The sequence below is a fragment of the Ochotona princeps genome, chromosome 12 (assembly GCF_030435755.1).
Source record: "Ochotona princeps isolate mOchPri1 chromosome 12, mOchPri1.hap1, whole genome shotgun sequence".
NCBI lineage: Eukaryota > Metazoa > Chordata > Mammalia > Lagomorpha > Ochotonidae > Ochotona > Ochotona princeps.
The window spans coordinates 43791472-43814113 of record NC_080843.1 but is presented as its reverse complement, the minus strand read 5'-3'; the positions used below and the strand labels follow the sequence as shown (position 1 = coordinate 43814113).

At 41.1% G+C, this 22642-nt stretch overlaps 1 protein-coding gene across 1 annotated transcript in view; it reads right to left on the bottom strand.

Moving 5' to 3' along the window:
- Nucleotides 1-22642, bottom strand: part of DNAJC15 (DnaJ heat shock protein family (Hsp40) member C15) — an 82037-nt gene that overhangs the window by 9469 nt on the left and 49926 nt on the right. Inside the window, exons 4-5 of the mRNA XM_058670699.1 lie at nucleotides 8346-8422; nucleotides 3178-3248 (exon numbers count right to left, since the gene is read on the bottom strand). Of these exons, the coding sequence (XP_058526682.1) occupies nucleotides 3178-3248; nucleotides 8346-8422 (148 nt within the window). The remainder of the gene's footprint in view (nucleotides 1-3177; nucleotides 3249-8345; nucleotides 8423-22642) is intronic.

The following is a 22642-nucleotide window of genomic DNA, read 5'->3' as shown; positions in this document are numbered from 1 at the left end:
TCTCCCAGGTTATGCCTAAGCAGGAAGCTAGAATCGGGGAGACAGAGCTGAGAATCCACACCCAGATGCAGGAAATGGGCACTCTAACTGGTCGACTGCATGGGTACCTTTCTATGCTTAGTTTTGTGCTTAATTTGAACACCGGTACAATCCAGCAAACTATGATAAGCACTAGAAAAAAACAGCTTGTAAGAAATGAGTCTTTTTTTTTTCCAAGTTCACCTAGTCTTCCTTCCACTTTCTGTACTCACTGGGAATATGAAACTGCCAATTTCAACAGTAACTTCTTCAGTAATTTAGTAAAGGCAGTAATCTAAAATATATGCATTTCAAAGCATTAGGTTAAGTTTCAATTTTTTAAAAAAATACTGCATTAACCTTTTTACTGAAGTGAAATATGCTTAATTTTATAGAAACCTACCTATCTGAATGTCCATGTAAAACTAGTTACAGAGGCTGGAATTGTACAGTGGTTTGAGTACCAACTGTTCTACTTCCAATGCATTCCTGGCTGATGCTCCTGGAGAAAGGCAGTGGCAGACGGTCCAAGACTCGGGCTCCACCACCTGGCCCGGGCCCAGCTGCTGCGCCATCGGGGGCGCGACCACTGAATGCAACACTGCTCTCCGTCTCTCCCTCCCTCTCACTCTGCCTTTCAAGTAAATTTAAAAACAAAAAACTAGTTACAAAGACTTATTTTCAGCCATTTTCCACACGTAATTTTCTGGGTGTCAATGTCTTGGTTTAAACTGATAATGAAATGTGTAAGAAACTACAGCTGATCACACATTTGAAATTCCAAATTTATCCTAACAGCTGGTGGCAACAAAGTTACTTGGGGTTGGGATACATTCATGATGTTCAAAACTATCAGGTAAAGGATTTACGAATTGCAAATTGGTGAAGAATTACCATTTGGGAGGCAAAATTAAAGACCTGCCCTTGCTATTTCCCCAGTACTACTTGTTACTGTTGCTGGGAAAAGATAGATAGTTTTGTTTAAAAATCTGGGGCCCAGCGCAGTAGCCTAGTGGCTAAAGTCTTTGCCTTGCATATGCCAGGATCTCATATGACCGCCGGTTCTAATCCCGGCAGCCCACCTCCCATGCAGCTCCCTGCTTGTGGCCTGGGAAAGCAGTCAAGGACAGCTCAAAGCCTTGGAACCCTGTACCCACGTAAGAGACCCGGAAGACGCTTCCAGACTCCTGGCTTCGGATCAGTGCAGCTCCAGCCACTTGGGGAGTGAATTATCGGATGGAGTATCTTCCTCTCTGTCTCTCCTCCTCTCTGTATATCTCACTTTCCAATAAAAATAAATCAAAAAACAAAATCTGTCTGAAATTTGCCTTTGAAAACTATTATCTCCCAATTCCACCAAACAGAATAATTTCTATATTCCTTAAATCTGTACTTTCAATAGAACAGGAGTTAATGCTAGAAATATTGAGCATTTATATCAACATTTCTAGAGATTGAGATAGTATAAAAACTTAAGTCTACTGAGATTAGCACATGGTACAAGTTCCCCCACTAACTGGATATAAATATTAAGTCATATACTTACAAATGACCTTAGAAATACATTTCTCTTTACTCTGTTCTTGGAAAGGCAAAGAGAGGAGGGAGCGTTCCCATCCAGTGGTTCTCTTCACCCCAAATGCTTACAATATCTGGGTGTGGGCCAAGGAAAGCCAGTTCTCCATGTGGGTGGCGGGGACCCACTGTGCTGCACCTCAACATGTGTGCATTAGTAGGAAGCTGTAATCAGGAGCACAGCAGGACTCGAACTCACACACCCTAGTAAAGGATGTAGGCATTCTTAAACATTAGGCCAAATGCTGGCACTTTCACGTTATGGATGCCCAAACTGACAGGTGTCCACATGAAAGGAGTGTTCCAGGCCACAATACTGGAAGGCAGGATCCCGCGGAAAATGCTGGCTTCCTAATCCAGGGTCTATTCCCTTCCAACCAATTACATAATAAACCTGATGAAAAGATTAAAACAAGCACACCTGATAAATCTATCTCAGAATGAGGCAATTCGTTAAACACTATCGGCTCATATAATACACAAACTTTGTTTTCTTACAAAAGGTATCTAAAAATACATTCTGGAACCTGCATCCTTGCCAACAAGCATAATCAACAACCTGCCAATCATCTGAAAGACATGAATGCTTGATCCTGCTGTAGTCAGTGGAGAAGGCTACACCTGACCCGGAAGGGAAGTGGCCACTGCGGAAGCTCACGGCTTTAAGGAAGCACTTTTTTCACAGGCAACGGCTCTGACTGTATACAATAAAAGTAAATTGGTTGAGCAGATCTTTCAGTAACTGTTGAAGCTGTTTACAGAAATTTTAAGCAAAACCTCTTTTCAAAGTTTATTCGCTTGTGCATTCACACTGATGAACAGTAAGTGCGAAAACCACCAGAGATGATATTCAAGGAAAATACTTTTTATAGTATGTAATTAAGTGAGAAAGCTGAAAAAGAAATGTCTTATTTTGGTGTCAGAATGGATAGGAATCCAAAATTTTAAGTTTTCCCAAAATAATTAAACTGAAAGTCTGAAAATAAGAATCCAAGGAACCCTTCACTTTTCTCCCCCCCGCCTGACTTCTGAAATACAGTGCAACTCTCTACCATCTGTTATTTTAAAGCAGAAACAGTAATGAACATATGGGCTTTCCCTCTCAAGCAGCTGTAGTGTAGTTAAAGTTATAATAATGGTCTTTCTGTAAGATAAATTTACATTAAAAACCTGGCCAGTTACAAACAAATGGCTCAGCCTCAGAGTCTTCCAGAATAAAATTAAGAAATTCTGAATCATCTATGACATTTCATTCAGAGATTTAGAGGAAATCCTCCAAATCTTGTGTTTTTATGCTTAAGGTTAAATAAACACAAGACGCCCAAACCAGCCTATTCAGCCAGAGTACACCACTCATGTTTTCTTCCGTGGTTGCACCAGTAGTAGTTGACGCACTAACAAGCCAGTAACTTGGGTCCTGAAAGCTGAGTACATACATCCAAACACTGACTGAAAGGCCATCTATGAGAAAAACTTCAACCCCTGTGGCCCAAATTCTTCCATCTCATTATCTTTTATAACGAGCTTAAGTACACAAAGAGGATTTCACAGCATATCTCCATATTTTATGAAAAATACACTTACCTTTATCTGGGTGATTCAAAATCATGATTCTCCTATGAGCTGTTTTAATCTTGGCCTTACCAGCAGATGGGCTGTAAAAAGAAATTAAACTGCTTCTAATAAACAGCACCAAATTCAGATCATAAATTAATTTATATAGGTTCTAAGAAATGAAAAACTAATGAGAATTTCACCATCTTGTGGGCAAATAAGAAATTACAACTTTTCACTTAATTTCACTAACCATTAAGATAAATCATTGATTCAATGTTCAATTTGCTGAAATTGAGAGTCAGTTCTCATTCTGCATCAATTAAAAAAAAAGTCAACATAACATATAGTTTAGTGGAGTCATAACCTGCAGATTACAAGTTATTTTGGGGGAAAGTGGTATACTGTATAGTTGTAGAATCCAGACACCTGTTTCCTAAACTGATGGGTTTTAATACAAGCATTGTCATTTGGCATTGGATAACTTTGCTCAAAATTTCCTAAAGTTTATGTGTCTGTGAGATACAGAAGCAGCGTGCTCTCATCCTCTGGCACTCCCGCAAGGGTGCCCAGCAGCGGAGGCTGGGATGGGGGTACCATCCAGGTCGGGCACAGGGCTGGCAGGAACCCAGTCAGCTCCTCACTGCTGCTACCCAGGGTCTGCCTCTGCAAGACGCTGGAGTCAGATCCAGGAAGTGACCGAGTGCTTCAATCTGAGAATACAGGGTCATCTGCCGCCAAGTGCTGTTCAACAGAACTGAAACAGCCCAGGGGGAAAGGACAGTCTCTTCAACAAATGCTGCTGGGAAAACTGGATATCTGATTGCAGAGGCGAGAAACAAGATCCTTTTCATCTTATATAAAAATCAGCTCTGTGTTGATCAAGGATCTGTGCCCAGACACCCTCAAATGACTAGAATAAAACATAGGAAACACTCACAAGGCATTATGCATGGGCAAAGACTTAGATAAGACTCCGACAGCACAAGCAGTGAAACCAAAATAAACAAGCGAGACTTCCACACTACAAGGAAATGATCCCAGAAAGGGAAGAAGCAGTCAACGCAATGGGAGAAACCAAGCTGAGTTCCACCTACTCCAGTGAGAATGGCCTACGTACACAAATCAACAATTATTGGTGAGAATATGCAGGGAAAAGGTACCTTTAGCCACTGTTGGTGGGAATGTAAACTAGCCAGCCACTTTGGAAGTTAGCACAGAGAGTGCTCAGAACTGGGAACTGATCTAGACAACTTAAAATATGATCCAAAGGAAATGAAATTTGCATTTGAGAAAACAATTTGCACCCTTAGGTTTACAGCAGTACCAATTCACATTAGTGAAGGCAAGAAATGGCAGCAGTGTCTGTCAACAGAGGAATGGATAAAGAAACTGTTGTATAGTAGTTAGCCGTAAAAGAATGAAATCTTACCCATTTGCAATAAAATAGTCCCAACTGGAAACCATTATGCTCAATGAAGTAAGCCAATCCAAAAAGGACAATTATGTTCTAACATGATAGCCAATGCACATACACACACATATATCAACTGTACAAGAGATTAGCATACCAGGAAGGAAGAACACCGTATAGTGTATTTACCACTGTATAAAAGTAGGACTCCCAATGAAACTTGTAAATACACCTTGACATTACAATATCAGGTTTTCTACCTTTTACATATTAGAAAGTTAAACTTGTATTAAGGGACTATTCTATTGCAGTAACACAGGGGAAAATGGGGAGGAGGTGAAAATGGAGAGGGAGGAGCCCCTATACCTACACAACTATGCTGTGGAAAACAATAAAAAAAATTAAATAAAAACAGTGTAAGTGTCTTTTCTGCTGGACTATATATAATTCCACTCCCATAATCAAATGCTTAAATCCATGATTCAGTCTCCTCATTATAGAGCAACAGCATAGTACCCAGACTGTCAGAATTAAATTAGTTGATGCTTGCGAAGTATTATAACAGTGCCTAGCCTGTGGCAAATTCTCCACAATAACTTCAGATTTTTTAAATTATCTTTTGACAGAAAATCTCAAAACCCCTATGTCTTAGTCAGCTTTGTGAGGAACTCAGGGGATTAAAGCCTATGGTATTAACAAAAACTAAAGAAAGAGGTTATTATAAATCTAAAATTTGGTAAAGCCTAATTTCACCAAAATTGGAAAGGTTTATCTTTTGTACATCTTCAGGCAAGGAAAACAAATTAGCACATGGTGCTGGCATTGTGGCACGAATGTTCAACTGCTGCCTGCATGTCTGCCTACCCTGTAGGTGCCAGGCCATGTGCCAGCTGCTCCACTTTCAGTTCAACTTCCTCATGGTCTTGGTGAAAGATGGCCCAACTGCCTGGCCTTTGTGGCCTTTTGGGCCATGTAGCAGCAGATGGAGATCTGTCTCTCCTGTTCTCTGTAACTCTGGCTTCCAAATGAATAACATCTTTAAAAAAAAAAGAAGTAACACTAACAATAACAAAAATCCTATTTGCTGTAAGACAGCTATACTCCTATCTTATCTAACCTACTTAACTCTTCTGGACCTCTGCAAGTGACAATAGTTGATTTAAACCACAGGGTAATTGCTGTAAGCTTAAAATAATTAAATTTTAGGGATAAAACACACTATAGTGTTTACAAGTTATTTTTTTTAGTTACCTGACTTACAGGTCTCAAATCCTAATCCTTGCACTCGTTAGCCATGAAACATCTGTCTTGGTTAAACACTCTGGGCTACATTTTTCCTCATATGTAAAAAATGCACATGATAAAACCTATCTCTGAGGATTAGCCCAAAGATAACCTAGTCAACACCGGAACACACACCAGCGGGGCCTAACAAGAAATCATTGTTCAAAGTGTGTTACCACAGGCATAAAATGGACTAGAACTTACACAATTCAAAACTGAGTCTCAAGCAACCAGAAACTCAAGGCCTGCAGAGGCTGCACTGCTCTTTGCAGTGGACCTAGAACGCCGCCCATTTCCATTCCCCAGTCTGTCTGGAACTTACTGTTGGTTGGCAATCATTCAATCTGCGAGTACTGTGGTTTCTAGCTGTTTGTCACCTCTACTCTGTGTGGGTAGGGAACAGCATGAAGCATGTACTGATGTTCAACTGACTGAAGAAGCACCTGATCTTCCATGGATGAGACGAGTGTGTCTTTGCATAGAAGGACAAAGAGCATTCAGTCCGCCCTTTCAGGGAACGATCTCACTCCCTCTTTGGTCTGTAGTTCTGTCAACAGACTTGTGTGAGGCTATATTCAGAAGACTGCTGAATTTTGAGAAAATAACCATTATATATTGTATGAGAGCTATGAGCACCAGATTGCATACATATCTGTTTGGAAATGAAAAACAGTTTACTGTGAAAGATTCCAGTATGATTTAGTTTTCTGTGGCCAACCTATGTTTATCATTCCCTTTTGTTTAGTGCTCTGTAACACAATTTTCCTTTATTATTTTTCTTTATACATCTGACATGTCTTTGTAGGCTCTAAACTGTTTAACAGCACAAGTTATAGGATTACATACGTAAAAGGTGTTTAAATGTCTTTTGTAACTCCTTCTAAAAGAAATTGATAGTAAAAGTTAAACACCCTGAAAAGCCAAAGGCTCTATGTAAGTAAACACTAAGATATAAAACACTAACATTACTGAAACAAGAGTTTACATTTAAAAAAGAAGAGGAGCTTTAAAAACCTTATTTCCAGGGCAGGCATTTAGCACAACGGTTAAGATGCCACTCGGGAGGCTTGCATCCCTACCTGAGTGATTGGTCCTTAGAGTCCCAGCTGCATCTCTGGTCCATAATGCTCCCTGCTAACGTGTGTTCTGTGCAGCAATGCATGATGGCTCAAGTATTTGGGTCCATCCCACTCATGTGGGAGACCCTGATTCAACCTGATTCATCTTGGGCTGTTCTGGGCACTTGAGAAGTGAGCCAGCAGATACACAATATCTTTTTCTGCCTCTCTCTGCTGTCCAAATAATTAAAAGCTTTATTTCATAAAGTTCAATGACTGTGGCCCATTAGACAATGAAGATGCAAATCCAGAAACCACATTTCCACTGTACACTTCTTAAAGGATATATGGTAATCTGCAATTTATTATGGACACTACCTTAATTGAGTATATCAAATCTGAATGTCATTTTAGCCAAAAATTATCCTTGAAAAGTATGTTGTCTATAAAAAATTACTCATGGTCTCGGCAGCGTGGCCTAATGGCTAAGGTCATCGCCTTGATCCCATGTGGCCGCTGGTTCTAATCCCGGCAGCTCCACTTCCTCTCTATCTCTCCTCCTCTAAGTATGTCTGACTTTGTAATAAAAATAAAATAAATCTTAAAAAAAAAAAAAGTTACTCATGCTTTTGTACATAGAACCCTATAATGAATCACAGACAATGAGTTCTGCCAACCACTGAACTAGATTAAAGTAAAAAATACCAAGAAGGAAAGCCACAAGAATGGACAAATTATCTGCCTTTAACAGAAAAATGATCGAACTCATGGAAGCGAGTCCTGGCGACAAGGGAGATCTCAGCTGCCTCCGGGCTTTATTCCCTTTTTTGTTGCTCCTAGGTCAAGTCTCTTTGGGCCTTAATATTTTAATACACTCGTTTGTTGTTATAGGAGAATCCTAAAAATTAAATGTAGCTGTGATATACCAATATATAATGCTAGCATTTAGTGTATTTTCTTTTTTTTAAAAAGATTTATTTTCATTACAAAGTCAGATATATGGAGAGGAGGAGAGACAGAGAGGAAGATTTTCCGTCCATTGATTCACTCCCCAAGTGACCGCAACGGCCAGTACTGTGCTGATCCAAAGCCAGGAACCAGGAGCCTCTTCTGGGTCTCCCACGCGGGTGCAGGGTCCCAAAGCTTTGGGCCATCCTCAACTGCTTTCCCAGGCCACAAGCAGGGAGCTGGATGGGAAGTGGAGCTGCCGAGATTAGAACCGGCGCCCGTATGGGATCCCGGGACATTTAAGGCGAGGACTTTAGCTGCTAGGCCACGCCGCCAGGCCCAGATCTGAAGTTTCTAAAAGCAAAAATCCAGTAGTTTCTCTTTGGCCTCCTACTTGGAAATTTTAAGCAAGTATAACCTTATCATAATGTTTAATTTCTTTTCCAGGACAAAGTTGGCTAGAGAACAAAATAATAGTTATTTAGCACACCTACCTTATACCCAAAATAAGACTAGCTTCTCGCCTGCTCATTTTCTGCTCAAATCCTCCTTTATAGTAGGATGAAAAGCTCTGCATAGAAAAAAAAAGAGCAAGAAATAATTATTTCCATGTATGAGATAGCATAAACTCAATCTCAGTACACGCAGTCAGAGCACTGTATTTTACCAGAAGCCAACTGAAAACTGTAGGAGACAGAACTATCAATGCTTTTCAAGAAACCTTGGCCAAGATGAACACTTATGTATTTTAATTTCAAAACATATTCATCTTTCTACACTGAGCTATAACTGAGGGAACAATACATTGGTAAAAACAAAAATGTCTGAGCTTTTTTCTAGGGTCTGCTACACAGACCTGGATTACTTTAACCAAGTCATTGAATGTGTACACTGCAGACATCTTGTTGTCTTCTATGGCCGCTGGCCGATAAAGGAGGATAGGAATTACAAAGTAGAGAGTACATCAGGATAGCAGAAAGGTAAGCCAAGAGAAGCTGCAAATCCAGATGAGGTCTTTGTGGTTACAAGGGTGTAAACCAGGGGGGAGGGGGCTATGTGAGAGATGATGCACCCAGATTGTGGAGGGGCTTATAAGTAACAGAAAGACTCCCCAATGGTAAGAGCCGGGATGGGTGTGGGCCGGCTGGGCAAGGACACTGTTCCTGCCAGGACAAGAGTGGAATAAGTCAACCTGGGCCAAGGACCCATCGCTGTGCACACGATCTGCTGCTGGGAGGAGACCTGAGCTCCTGTCAGGATGCAGTTCCTGCAGGTAAGCGCAAGAACCAAGGCAAGGGGCAGCTCAGACCAGCTGAGGTTACTATACCCACTGGCATACATGTGGTACAGGCCTGGTGCTCGACCAGTTCATAACATCCACTGGCAGATCTGAGCCAGGACGACGTACAAGATGGTCCAAACTGGACTGCAACACCAGCCAATGGACATTGGAACGGTTTTCTCATCCCTGGATCAAGCAGATCAACATCATTTCCAAATTATCGAAACCACCTGGGGAGAACCCTCAGAGCATGTGCCACATGGGGACCCTGGGTTGATACTGGGTGGCTGTTCATCCTCAGGTACTGGAGCGGTTGGGAAGTTGGGTATAGCTTCTCTCTTTATCTCCCCCCTTCCCCCGGAAACAGGAAGAAGGAAAAGAAAACTTGGAAATAATGATTATACCCATTTTCCCCTAACGCTCAATCCTTCCCACCCTGATCAACTATGTAAACATGTCAAAAATAAAAATTTTTAAAAAGTATAAACAACAGAAAAAAACTAAGGATCTTATTTTAAGTGAAAGGCGAGGCTATAGTACTGGAATAACAAGATCTGACTTTGTTGTGGAAGAATCACTCCAATGCTACAGGCAGAAAACTACATCACAGGATAGCAGTTACAAACATCTAACAATATTCCATGCGAGAGTTGATGAAGGCATACACTCAAGTCAGAACAAACTGCTCTAACAGTGGTCACACTGTGTCTGTATTGTGAAAGCATAACTAATATATTCGATGAACTGAATATGGGATACGAGGACAAAGTATGATACAGGGGCTGGAATCATGACATGGTACTGGCAATATTGGCATTCCACATAGGCACCAGTTCAAGTTTTGGCCGCTCCACTTTTTTTTTAAAGATTTATTTATTTTTATTGGAAAGGCAGATATACAGAGGAGGAGAGACAGAGAAGAAGATCCTCTGTCAGATGGTTCATGCCCCAAGTGAGCACAATGGGTGGAGCTTAGTCAATTTGAAGCCAGGAGCCAGGAGCTCTTCCGGGTCTGCCACATGGGTGCAGGGTCCCAAAGCTTTGGGCGTCCTCAACTGCTTTTCCAGGCCACAAGCAGGGAGCTGGGTGGGAAGCAGGGCCACTGGGATTAGAACCGGCGACCATATGGGATCCCTGTGCATACAAGGCGAGGACTTTAGCCACTAGGCTATCTCGCTGGGCCTGGCTGCTCCACTTCTAATCTGCCTCCCTGTTAAATAAAATACTTGGGAGAGCAGTAGAGGATGGTCTAAGTGCTTGGGCCCTCTCACCAATGTGGCAAACCCGGAAGAAGCTCCAGGCTCCTGCCTAAGTCTTGTCCAGCACCAGCTGCAACTAGAGAAGAGGATGTACACTGGCAGACAGCTCTCACACTTTGCCTGAACAGTTTCATTTCCCAGAGAAGCCTTTTTCAAATGACTTAGCATGGGGGTGTAGATACTGCAGCTCCTGAAGGTCCAGTCCCTGGATTTACAAATACTCACTTCTGAAGTAATGTCCCTGAGTCTCACATTGCCCTTCTGCTGTGCCCTAAGAGTAGCTACAACAAGCCACTATTGCTTCTGAGGCCCTAAAGGACAGGCCTTGAAGACTGCCCTGCAGCCTGCCTGATTCCTCCAGCCTCTCTTCCCTTGCCTTCTGGAGCTGCTGACTCCGAGGAGCACACCTGCTCAAGCTTACAGCTCACCTTTATCCTACTCTGCCTTTCAGGGAATCAAACCACATGAAAAACAACATTTCTGGCCTAAACTGCCTGACTGGCATTTAATGACTTACGGAAGGAACCACAGTTTTTTTGTGGGTAATAGATATGAGAATGGTTTTGGATTAATTATGTTTGAAGTGTTGATTAAATATCAAAGTGGAAGAGAAGTCTGACCCAGAAATAACACTGGACACACATCATTTAAAGGCATACGCGAGGATGAGATTGACCAAGATAAAAAGACCATGGACTGAAATCTAAAGATATTATTTAGTGACACATATACAGAGGGCAATCAGTAAAGCAAGCAGACAGATTCCACAGTGAGGTAGGAGAAAAAGTAAATCAGTTACCGAATAAACTTTTCTGATAGGTAAACTGAGTTAAGAATGGATGTCTGGGTTTAGCAAAGAGGGTCAAAGTCATGAAGAAGAATTATAGCAGAGAAGCGCTGTAGGTTTAGTCATTAGAGTGAGTTTAATACAGAATGGATGAAATTAGGTGTTACCATGGAACCTATCATCACTCAGTTACAGGAACCGATAACAGACTGACAGTCTGGGCAGGCCCAGGATGCAACCCCCGCACGTGCATCCTAAAACAGGATATGGGGGATGCCAGGCCCCAGTGCTCGTCAGCTCATACAAGGCAAAGATGGAAGGGCACACTATGACAAACAAGGGCCTAACAGACACTGGGCATGTATGAGGCTGGGTACGAGACCAGGCAGGGCTACCACATCTGTGGGCCTCATGTGAGCTAGATTAGGGTAAAGCCTGGCTGGACTGACTGTTCTTACTGGTGCAAGCATACATCAGAGTGGGTGCGGGTTGGCTGGGCATTGCCACAGCATTAGCTGGCAGATGCTGGCACTAGGAGCTAATTCTGTCAAGTTAAACTGCAGAAACACCTGGAGAATGCATGATCCGGGAGTGAGTGAGGGCCCAGTAGGGAAATAGTGGGCACCTACTCCTTGGGTTACTGCTCCCACTAGAGAGCATGAGAATCATGACTGGGGATGGCGTGCCTAGACAGAAAGGCACCCGCCAGTATGTATGTTGGCTGTATAGTGGGGCTGGTTGGGTTGAATTACACTTAATTGCTGATTGACATACATGAGAACTGAATGGGATGTGGGACAGACTGGACAAGTCTGTTCTACATACTGGCAAGCATGGGAACCAGGACAGGGGGTGGGAGTGGTGGGAGTTATTGTGGGTAACTTCAACTAGGCTGCAGCTTCCATGGCATTTGTGAGGGACGAGTGTGTGCGGGGCAATCAGGATGTATGGCAATACCCATTGGTTTGCATAGAAGACAGGGCTAAAAAATGAACTGACCCAGGCATATGCATAAGATGATTGGGCCAATGGATTGTGCTGGATCCTGTACTGCCACGCACACACAAGAATCAGGTCTGGGATTACCTCAGACGAAGTTTCTTTGGGGATCCCTCCAACTGAACTACTGATCTCAGAACCCCAACCATGAAGAGAAGTGCAGATTCCATGGTCTGACCATGGAGTGCATGTATGAAACCTGAGCCTCCCCAGTGGCTCAGACGGAGCAGTGGACAGCATATCCAGCTGCACATGGAGGATATGGCAGTCAATCAGAATCTGCAGATAATAACCAGTATCACAACAGAGGACAGAGAAAAGAACAAATCACTCAACTACAATGGCATTGTGTTGGCAGTGAAAATCAAGGCAAACAGAGACTAAGGATTTTGCAGAGATTTACGTTTGCTTGGAATGATGAGACTAGCAGCAATTCAGAACTGCTGAACTAAAGATGAATCAAGATGGCAGAATAGGGTAGGGACACGTTTAAACAGAAAGAGAAACATTAGCTAGTGTGAAGCAAAGGGCATATACCAGGAAACAGGAGAGGATAGAACAACAGTAGAGGGGTACCTGCAGACTGAAAGACATAGGAAAGGAGCAACACAACAGTGTGGTGTTGCAGTGACTGATACTCCAGAGGCATTCAACAAGTGGCAATCCGAATTGCACTAGCAGCAGGAACTCCACCAGCAAACAGGTGAGAAGGGACTTTCACTGGGAGCTCCAGAGGTGAACCCAGACAAAGAACTGCCCATACTGCTGCTCTGTTTGATTTGACACAGCAGCAGATCCCAGAAGCTTGGCAAGAACTCACTGAACTCAGTGCACTGTGCTGGTCCCACAGGAAAATAAAACCGACTATGGCATCGTGCAATGTGGCCCTCAGACCTAACAGCCAACAGGTTCTGGCAAGATCAGCACCAACCACCACCTAGCTATATAGGAAACCTGGTATCTCCCTAATCCTGGGACCTGCTCCAACTGGAAGTGGGAGAAAGGCTGTACAGACAACAGTGCAGCCTCAACATGGTATCACAGGAGGTTTCAAGTACTGGGCCAGGAGCTAGGGCTGCAGAGACCATGGTGGAAATCTAACATAAGAACCTAGACCTGGAACTTGCTGCAGGGAGTGGCATAATTGACTGCAAACAAAGAGCTGTGTGCCAACTGCAATAAGTAAAATAGAACTGTAGACCTGTGGGTGACACAGCTTAGAAACCTGCCCCAAGGAGAAGACTCTGCTAACCGGAAACGCAATGACCAAGAGCAAAAGAAGAGACAAAGACACAATGAATGTTACTGAAGACTCCCCTGCAAAGGAGCAAAACCCTTTACCAACCTCAGAGTTCATTGATGTAGACATTGAGAAAACAGGGAATACAGAATTCAAAACACATCCAAGAAATTTAAGGAGTATGTCACACTGGAAATGAATCAAATGAAAGCTGATACATTAGAAATGAAGAATACAGTGGAACAAATTAAAAGTACAGTGGAGAGTCTCCAAAATAGAATGAAGGAGGCAGAAGAAAGAATCTCAAAATTAGAAGATTGTTTCTCCCCCTGATGACAGGAACTAACAAAAAGCTAAAAGCAGAGCTGCATCAGGGTAAAAAAAAAAAAAGTATTCAAGAATTGAAACACATTATAAAAAGGCCACATACAAGAGTTATGGGAGTCCCAGAAGGTGCAGAAAGAGAAGCTGGGTTTAAACAAGTATTTAATGAAATAATAAATAAAAACTCCCCTAATCTAGAGGAATAATTGGGAAACAACATCCAGGAGGGGCACAGAACTCCCAACAGGGGTGACCAAGATCAATCTTCACCAAGACATAGGATAATCAAGCTTTTTTCAGTCGAACATAAGGAAAAGAGCCTTATATGTACACGTGAAAAAAAATCATCTGACATATAAAGAAATGCCAATTAAACTCACAGGAGACTTTTCAAAGGAAACTCTCCAGGCCAGAAGAGAATGGAGCGGCACATTCCAGATTCTAAAAGCAAAAAAGTTGTTGACCCAGGATAAGGTGCCCAGCAAAACTTTCCTTCATCTTTGAAAATGAAATAAAATTCTTCCACAGTAAAGAAAAGTTAAAAGAATATGCCTCTTCTAAACCTGCCTACAAAGGTTACCTAAAGATATTTTATTGACCGAGAAAAGGAATAGAGCCCACCAAAACCAAAGGCAAATGCAAAGAACATCCCAGTAAAATAACAGAAGACTAAATCAATGAACAACTCATTGCTAAAATGACAGGACCAAATTACTGCTCGTTCATATTAACTCTGAATGTAAACGGCTTAACCTCGTCAATCAAATGAGTAAACTGGGTTAAAAACAAAACCCATCTCTTTGTTGCCTACAGGAGGCACATCTCACCAACAAAGATCAGCGGAAACTGTATCTCATGGATTTTGATTTTTTTTTTTTTAGTTTCATCTCTTCAAAACCCCTTCTTCTGATTAAATTATTTGATGGCTCAGATCATGCAGTAGCTATAATAGCACCACTTTCTTCAAGAAGGTTTTTGATTTTCTTTTTCATTTCTTCAGCAACACATTAGTCATTCATTAGCATGTTATTTAACTTCACGGTGTTTCTTTCTTTTCTTCCTGTTGATTTTGTTTTGTGGCTTTTCATTTAAGGAGATGTATGGTACCTGTGTAATGGAGACTATCATATCCATCTGTGAGGATACAATGCAGTATGCATCTCTACTTCCAGATCAAAGATGGACTCCCAATAGGATTCTCTACCACTGTCCATGCCCGCAACAATCGATATGATTATGTATGAAGAACTATACTATAGCAATGATATGGGAGAACTCACTAAGGGGGGAGGGAATTGGGGAGCGCATAAGGGAAGTCTCAGGACCTATGGGACTGTATCATAAAATGATAATAATAAAAAGAAATTTAAAAAACTGTTGAACTATCAAAACCACTTGAGCAGTGCCCTCGGAACATGGCTCACGTTGCGGACCCTGGGATGTGTAAGAGGCTGCGTGGGGCTTCTCCCTTTTTGTTTCCCCTCACCCCAGATACAAAAAAAATGAGAGAGAGAGAGAAAGTGGAAACAATGGTCTTACCCACTTTCCTGTAGCAATTGCCCCTTTGTTCCCTAATCAACTATGTAAAGATTATGAAAATTAAAATTTTTAAAAATAAAAGAAAATAGATAATGGAAAAAAGAGAAAATGGAGACCAACACTATTTTCCAGAGCTGCAACAACACGACACATGAATCAAATGCTTTTAGGAGGAACATTAGGGATATATGGCTGCACGCATCCATGTTGCTAACACATGTGGTTATATTTTTCTAAGGGAAAACAAGTACTGTGTTCCTTTGGTATCCACAGGGGATTATTTCCAGGAAGCACCATACTTCTCCCTTCTCTCGACTCAGGAATACAAAAGCCCAGGGATACTTAAGTCTCTTACATAAGATGGTGTAGTATGTGCACAGAATCCGCCCCCGTCTCAAAACACACACACCCTCCTGTATACTTCAAGCATGTCTGACTTACTTATAAATCCAACACAATGAAAATGCTTTATAAATAGTTGTTACACTTATTGCCTGGAGAATGGAGGGGGGAGCTGTACCTGTTAAGTACAGATGCAATTTTGTTTTCTTCCAAATATTTAACATGCAGTTGTCTGAATGCAGATGTAGAACACTGACTGTATGTTTGCATAAACTGAAAATGATTTTATTAATTTATTTTCTTGAGGGCCAGAGATAGCAGAAACTCCCATCTACTGGTTTCACTCACTGTACACATACATTGGCTGATTAGTCAGGCTAACTATGGGAGCTGAGGATGCAATCCACGTCTCCCCCTAGGTGGCAGGGACCATCACCGCTGCCTCTCAGGATCAGCATCAGCACACATCTAACACAGGGAATGGACCTCTGGATTTACCAAAGAGGTGGTCACAGTCATGAAGATGAGTTATAGTGGATCAGAGCTGTAGGGTGATTAGAGTGATTTTAAGAGACAAGAATGGAAGAAGAAAAATGGAGATCAAGACTGTTATCCAGAGCTGCAACTAGAGAAGCGGCTGCAGGAACTCTGGACTCAAATCCAGGCACTCTAATATGGGACGCAAATATCCCAAGACTGGCATCTTTAACTGTCAGGTCAAATGCCTGCCCAAAAACATTATTTTTGGGGGGTGGCACTATGATTTTTTCTTCTTTATTAACTTTCCGAATTTTCAAAAGAAAAAAATTTTAATAGTGATAACATAGAAGATGAAGAAAATGACTAGAGCTTAAAATATTAGTCTCAGGAAGCCAAATCTGAACTACTCATTTACACAAGCTGCTCCAGGAGCATTTGCAAAGTTTAAAAATTGTTGCTTGGTCGTAATTCCTGGCAATTAATTCATACAGAAAACACTTTATCAACTACTGTGTGCTGGACACTTTTCAAATCAGACAGGTCAATGTCTGTCATTATATACAAGCTCATTGTCCAATGTGTGGCACTGTGATGTTGTTTCCTGTGGGAATCAAACTGGCTTAGTGTCTGTACTAACCGACAAATTCACATTCTTTCTCAACGTACACAGGAAACGTGGCAGACAGATAATATGCACAGAAATACACAGAGAGGAAAAAAGACCACCTAATAAAGGAAAAAAATGAGTGGTTTTAAGATTTCTCAATCCATTTGCTACATGCACAACAGACTCCCTAAATGTAAGCTGACTGGTTAATTTAAACATGGCCAAGCAGAAATATCACCAACCTGATTCTTAGCAGTCCTTTTTGCAGGAGCATATTTGTTCCTTTGCTTTAAAATGGTGATTAATAAGCAAAAGATCCAATTTTTAAAAATCATATGAATCTGTTTATCTTAGGAGGTTCCAAAATTTTGAGTCAGCAAAACAAACACTGTTTATTAAATTATTCATTATATTCACAAGCTTCTTAACATTATAAGCAAGAATTAGAATCTGAGCTTTTTTTTTTTTCCATTTCAACTTCATGAATGTGGAAATGGAGTCCTCAGAAAAGGCCACTTACACTCAGGTATCTGTAAGTTCATACCATAAAACACTGACTTTATAATAAGTAAATCCATCTGCATGTAGGCAAACATCACAATCCTTTTCAAGGAACTAGAGATTGAAGAGAGAAACTCAGTATTTTGGGGTTATATATAGAAAGTAGACAAGAAAACCAAGAACTGCTTTTATTCAACTATTCAGAGACAGTCATGCCTTCTAAATTTGTATGAGTTTAGATCAATATTGTGTAACTTGAAGCTCAATTATCACAGTAATATATTCTGTTTATATTAGTAGCTACATCATAAACACAAAACTATCTCTGTATTTCTTTACCTAATAAAAGACCCTTTAAGTTAAAGAAATAATGTACATATATTGCATTTTATTGGGAATATATAGACATAAAAGCACTGTAGAACCATTTTCTGACAATACAGTGACAACCCAGAGGAAATGTCTAAGGGTTTAAAAGGTGAGATAAGCATAAGTAACAAGTGTAACATCAAACAGATGGGAATAATTGGTTACAGGGGTTTTTTTTTCCCCCTAAAAGGATTTTAAAGAAAAAACTGTCTTCACTAGGTTTATGATGTTGTGAACTGGAAATATGTTGGACCTTACAAATCATTATTCAGCACTATCCTATTTGTAAAGTATTTACAAACAGTGGAAATCAAAATCAGTTGGCATCTAAAATTACCTTTAAATGTTGCAATGGCACATGCTACTAAAGAAAATATGAAATGGCCCAAGCTAAACCAAAGTATTATCTAATACTCTGTAGTCAGTGGCTTGAAATATAAAAGTCCTCCCAGTTAGAAGAAATACATTTATCATAAATGATAAGCTTTTATTACTTCAGATTATCTAATTGATTTACAGAAAGTAAATTTCTGGGTCATAGAAAATTATTTTAAATGTAATGCATACCCATGGATTTTACATGTGCATTACAGAAGTTCAATTTCAAAACCTACTCAAGGATCTGGTGCAGTAACCTAGCAGCTAAAGTCCTTGCTTGCACACGCTGGGATCCTGTAAGAGCATCAGTTTGTGCCCAGGTGACCCTGCTTCCCATCCAGCTCCCCATTGGTGGCCTGGGAAAGCAGTCAAGGATGGTCCAAAGCCTTGGGACCCTGCACCCGCGTGGGAGATCCAGAAGAATCTCCTGGCTTTTGGATCAGCTCAGCTCTGGCCATTGTAGTCACTTGGGGAGTGAATCAATGGGCGGAAGATCTTCCTCTGTCTCTCCTTCTCCTCTCCATATATCTGACTTTCCGATAACAAAATAAATAAATCTTGAAAAGAAACCCTACTCAAATAAAAAGACAAATTCATACAGAAAATATCTCAAAAGATGATGACTCAGGGTTTTATCCTTAACACTAATGAAATGTTAGCTGAATCCGTTATATACATTAAAAATGTTACGTAAAAGGGCCCAAGTTCAAAAGCGCAGGCTGAAATTACAAAGGTGGTTTGCGCTCCAACAACGATTCCTAACAACCTTAGAAAGCAAGAAATGGGACATACAGCAAACTGGGAGGTTTAAATAAATTCTGGAATATGAAAAACCAAGAAAAATCAAGAAAGACCACACATGCAGAAAAATCACAGCAGCCCCGAGCACAAGCAAACAGCAAGAACGAACAAATCAGTCTCAGAAAATCATTAAATTTAGAGGTTTTAAAAAATACACAAAGTAACCTTGGGTAATCTAGTAAGTCAAAAACAAGAGACATACCATCCCTACTAACACAGAGTCTAACACCTGTCACTTTTGATTTCGTGCTAAGAGACCCACATATCCAGAATGCACCTTACTCTTGGTAGCACATCTCAAAAGAAAAAAGTTTGGCTGGGCCTGCAAATAAATAAATAAAGAAAAAAAAAGAGAAAGAAAAAGGGAGTAACAGCTGATCTCACCTCAGAACCTGGAAGGCTAGAGAGCAGGGCAGCGACACCCAGGAGAAAAACATGTATGCTACTCAACCTCTCCTGGAGTTCAGAGGTTCCAAGCCTGCCTTTGGGCTCCTTGTAAAAGACATGATTCTCTCAACATACCTAAGGGGTTCACAATTCCCTCACAGTCAACTTCCCCACTTAGTTGAGCTGTTGCAAGTCCACCAAAGCAGAAGGAAAGCCAAGAATATTTGGAGTTGATGCCTACATAATGTGAGGATTAAGGGAGCACAACCCTAAGCACGCTTACCTAATCCTCATCTAACTTTCAACTTCCAAGAAACTTAACAGCCTTCCGTTTGACTAAAGCCTTACTGATGCCACTCCACACAACATACTTCATGTCATATGTTCCAACTATAAGAGATCACTTCTTACTGTAATAGCAACTTCCTAGAGACAGGCTACTCTTATGGGATGTTGAGCATCACAAAGCTAGTGGATTACGTGCAACATCTGTACTCAGCGCAATACCAACAGGAGGTGTTTACAAAAGTATGATAGTACAGTGTGGACTAAATTTTATACAGTCACTTCATACTGTATTTTTGTTAATTTACATTTAGAGAGACTATGAAAGAATCAAAAGTGTAAGAAAAATGATACATAATAAAAAAGATAATTTTTAAATGGGTTATAGCTCACTAAGACATCTGACAGGTGGGCATTTGGCATGGCCATTAAAATGGCACTTGGGATATCCACATCACACACTGGAAGGCCTGTGTTCAAGTCCTGGCTAACTCCCATTCCAATTTTCTGTTAACACCCTGGGAGGCAGCAGATGACGGCTCCAGCAGCTGCGTCCCTGCCACCTAGATGGGTTATTCAGACCAAGTTCTGGGCTACTGGTTCCAACTGGCCTATCCCTAGCTTTTGCAGGCATTTTGGAAGTGCATCATTGGATGGATATCTTTGTCTCTGCCCTTCAACTCAAAATATATAACCAAAAAAAAAAATGAAATTCGACCATGTGTCACAAAATATCCCAACTAAATACCATCATGCTTAGTGAAGTAAGCCAGTCCCCAAAAGACAAATACCGTATGTTCTCTCTGATATGACAGCCTTCATGAAAGGACAAAACAAATCTATGGGTAATCAAGTACACACTGTCACAGATGAACTGTATAATGGAGATTAGCCAACTGAAAAGCAAAGATACATTGCAATATGTATTTCTACTCCTGAATAAAGAGAGGACTTAAAAACAGTTAGGTATACTTGGCAATATGATGCTAGATGTTCTAACTCTGCCTACATCTACAGTGCAATGAATCAAACAGCAGAGAGTTAAAACTTGTAACTGTTACTAACAGACTACACTGTGATAGGAGTGTTACTAAAATAGCAGGCAGGGCTAGGAACAGTTAATTTAGAGAGAGAGGAAGGGGAGAGGGAGAGAGGAAACTTTATACTACAAAACTGTATCATGGAAAAGAGTATAAGAAAAATTTTTGAAACACCTATAATTAAGAGAACCCCTCCCCCCAAAGGAAAAAAAAAAAGAACAACTCAGAGGCACCACCTAAAACTTCTGTTCCTATAAAACCTGGAAGCAACCAAAATGCCCATCAACAGAAGACTGGATAAGAGAGCTATGGTTCATCTACTCTATGGAATACTACTCAGCTATTAAAAAAAAACAAAATGCAGTTCTTTGTGGTCAAATGGGCCCGACTGGAATCCATTATGCTAAGAGAAATGAACCAATCCCAAAAGGTTAAATACCACATGTTTGCCTTAATCTGAGATGAAAAGATGACAACCTGGAAGATAGTACCTGTATATTGTAATATTAGTGCGATCTCTAGCAACCTGTATCCAATGCAATAAGATAATGCGATATAATCTATAAACCAACAATTAATGTCAGAATACTTAAGATCTACATCGAAAAACTGTAAAACCTACTATACCCTCAATACGCTATGTTAATCCGTAATGGGGAGGGAATGCAGGGAAGTCTTTCGGGACCATAAAAAGAGTGAGGAAAAAGTACAATATAGCCTATCAAGATCAAATCTGGTAATTCATAGACAACAGACTCAAAGCGGCACTAAACAATAGTAAAACTACTATACCAATGCATGAGGGGGAAACCGGGTGCGATCCTGACAACCTCTTAACAGGAGGTCATGTGCGTGGAGCAGGGGGGCACTCCAGAGTGGAGCAGGTGGTAAGGAGGAAGCTTGGATCCCAACCATGAAGACTCCCAGACCTTCACCACAAACTATTAATACGAGCAACAAGGACTATATTCCAACTGCCAAGGAGGCCACAGGGAACTGGATGCGCTCGGAGGCCGAGTACTCTGAGGTCCCACCCCAACCGGAACTTCCCCAGGGGATGGAAGAAGTCTAAACACTACCGTGCAGAAACCAACGTCATCGGAAAGACAACCAGAAGCCCTGAGCGGTCCGCAGAAACAGAAGAACAATAAACGTCCTTCGGGACCAGGGAGGAGAGCTTTCTCTGGTCCGAGCCTGGCTCCACCTCTGGACCCCCACTCTCCCTCGCAATGATCATTGGGATCGCTTCGAAAACCCCTCACAGCAAACAATCATACAAACTAAAAAAACCTAAAATAAATAGACAAACAACAGAAAGTAGAGCTTGGAATCTGACAGGAAAGAGCTGGCGTGGATTGGCTCATGCCTTGCTGGGTGGGACACAAAGATTAGTTACTCCTCACCATGGTGTTGAGGATTTCCCTGCACACCCCCCCCCCCCAAAATGTTCTGCACCTTAAATGTCGACAAATGTCTTGTTAGAGTTACAAGCCAGTCTAGATTATCCTAAAATCTGCCAAGATCAGCAAAATTATACTTCAACACAACAAATGGCTAAATACTAAAATGAAATAGACACGAGACAGCTGAATGGTACCTTATAGCCATTTTAAGGTATATAGCAGCCGGTCCTGTATATAAACTAAAATTGAAATGTCAATGAGCTAATCATAGGTTGTGGTTAGGACTTGCTTTTTTTTTTTTTTTTTAACATACTGGTTACTCAAAACCATGTCAATTCCATAATATTGCAAATTGCTGTTGATGTTATATTGGGACTCTTAATTGACTGTGATGATATTCTACCAGCTCTAACTTCGGACCAGAAATGGTCTCCCCAAGAAACTGTTCAACCCATCTGGACAATAAGTAGCTGGACTCTATGCTTGGTATACGTTTGCAAGGAAAGAATCTTGATTGAATTTGAACTGTAATACTGCATCAAGGTGGAGGAATCCACCAGGGGAAAGGGGTGAGGGAATTCCCAGAGCCTATGAAACTGTCACATAATGTGAAATAATTAGTAAAAAAAGAAAAAAAAAGATTGTTCCTGGATTCACTCAAATTTTCAGGAAAAAAAAGAAAAGAAAAGAAAAGAAAACCAGAAGAAGCTGCCTCCAACAGAATAAGAAGGTGGGCAGCGTTTGTGAGTGTGGAAATGCAGGAAAGCT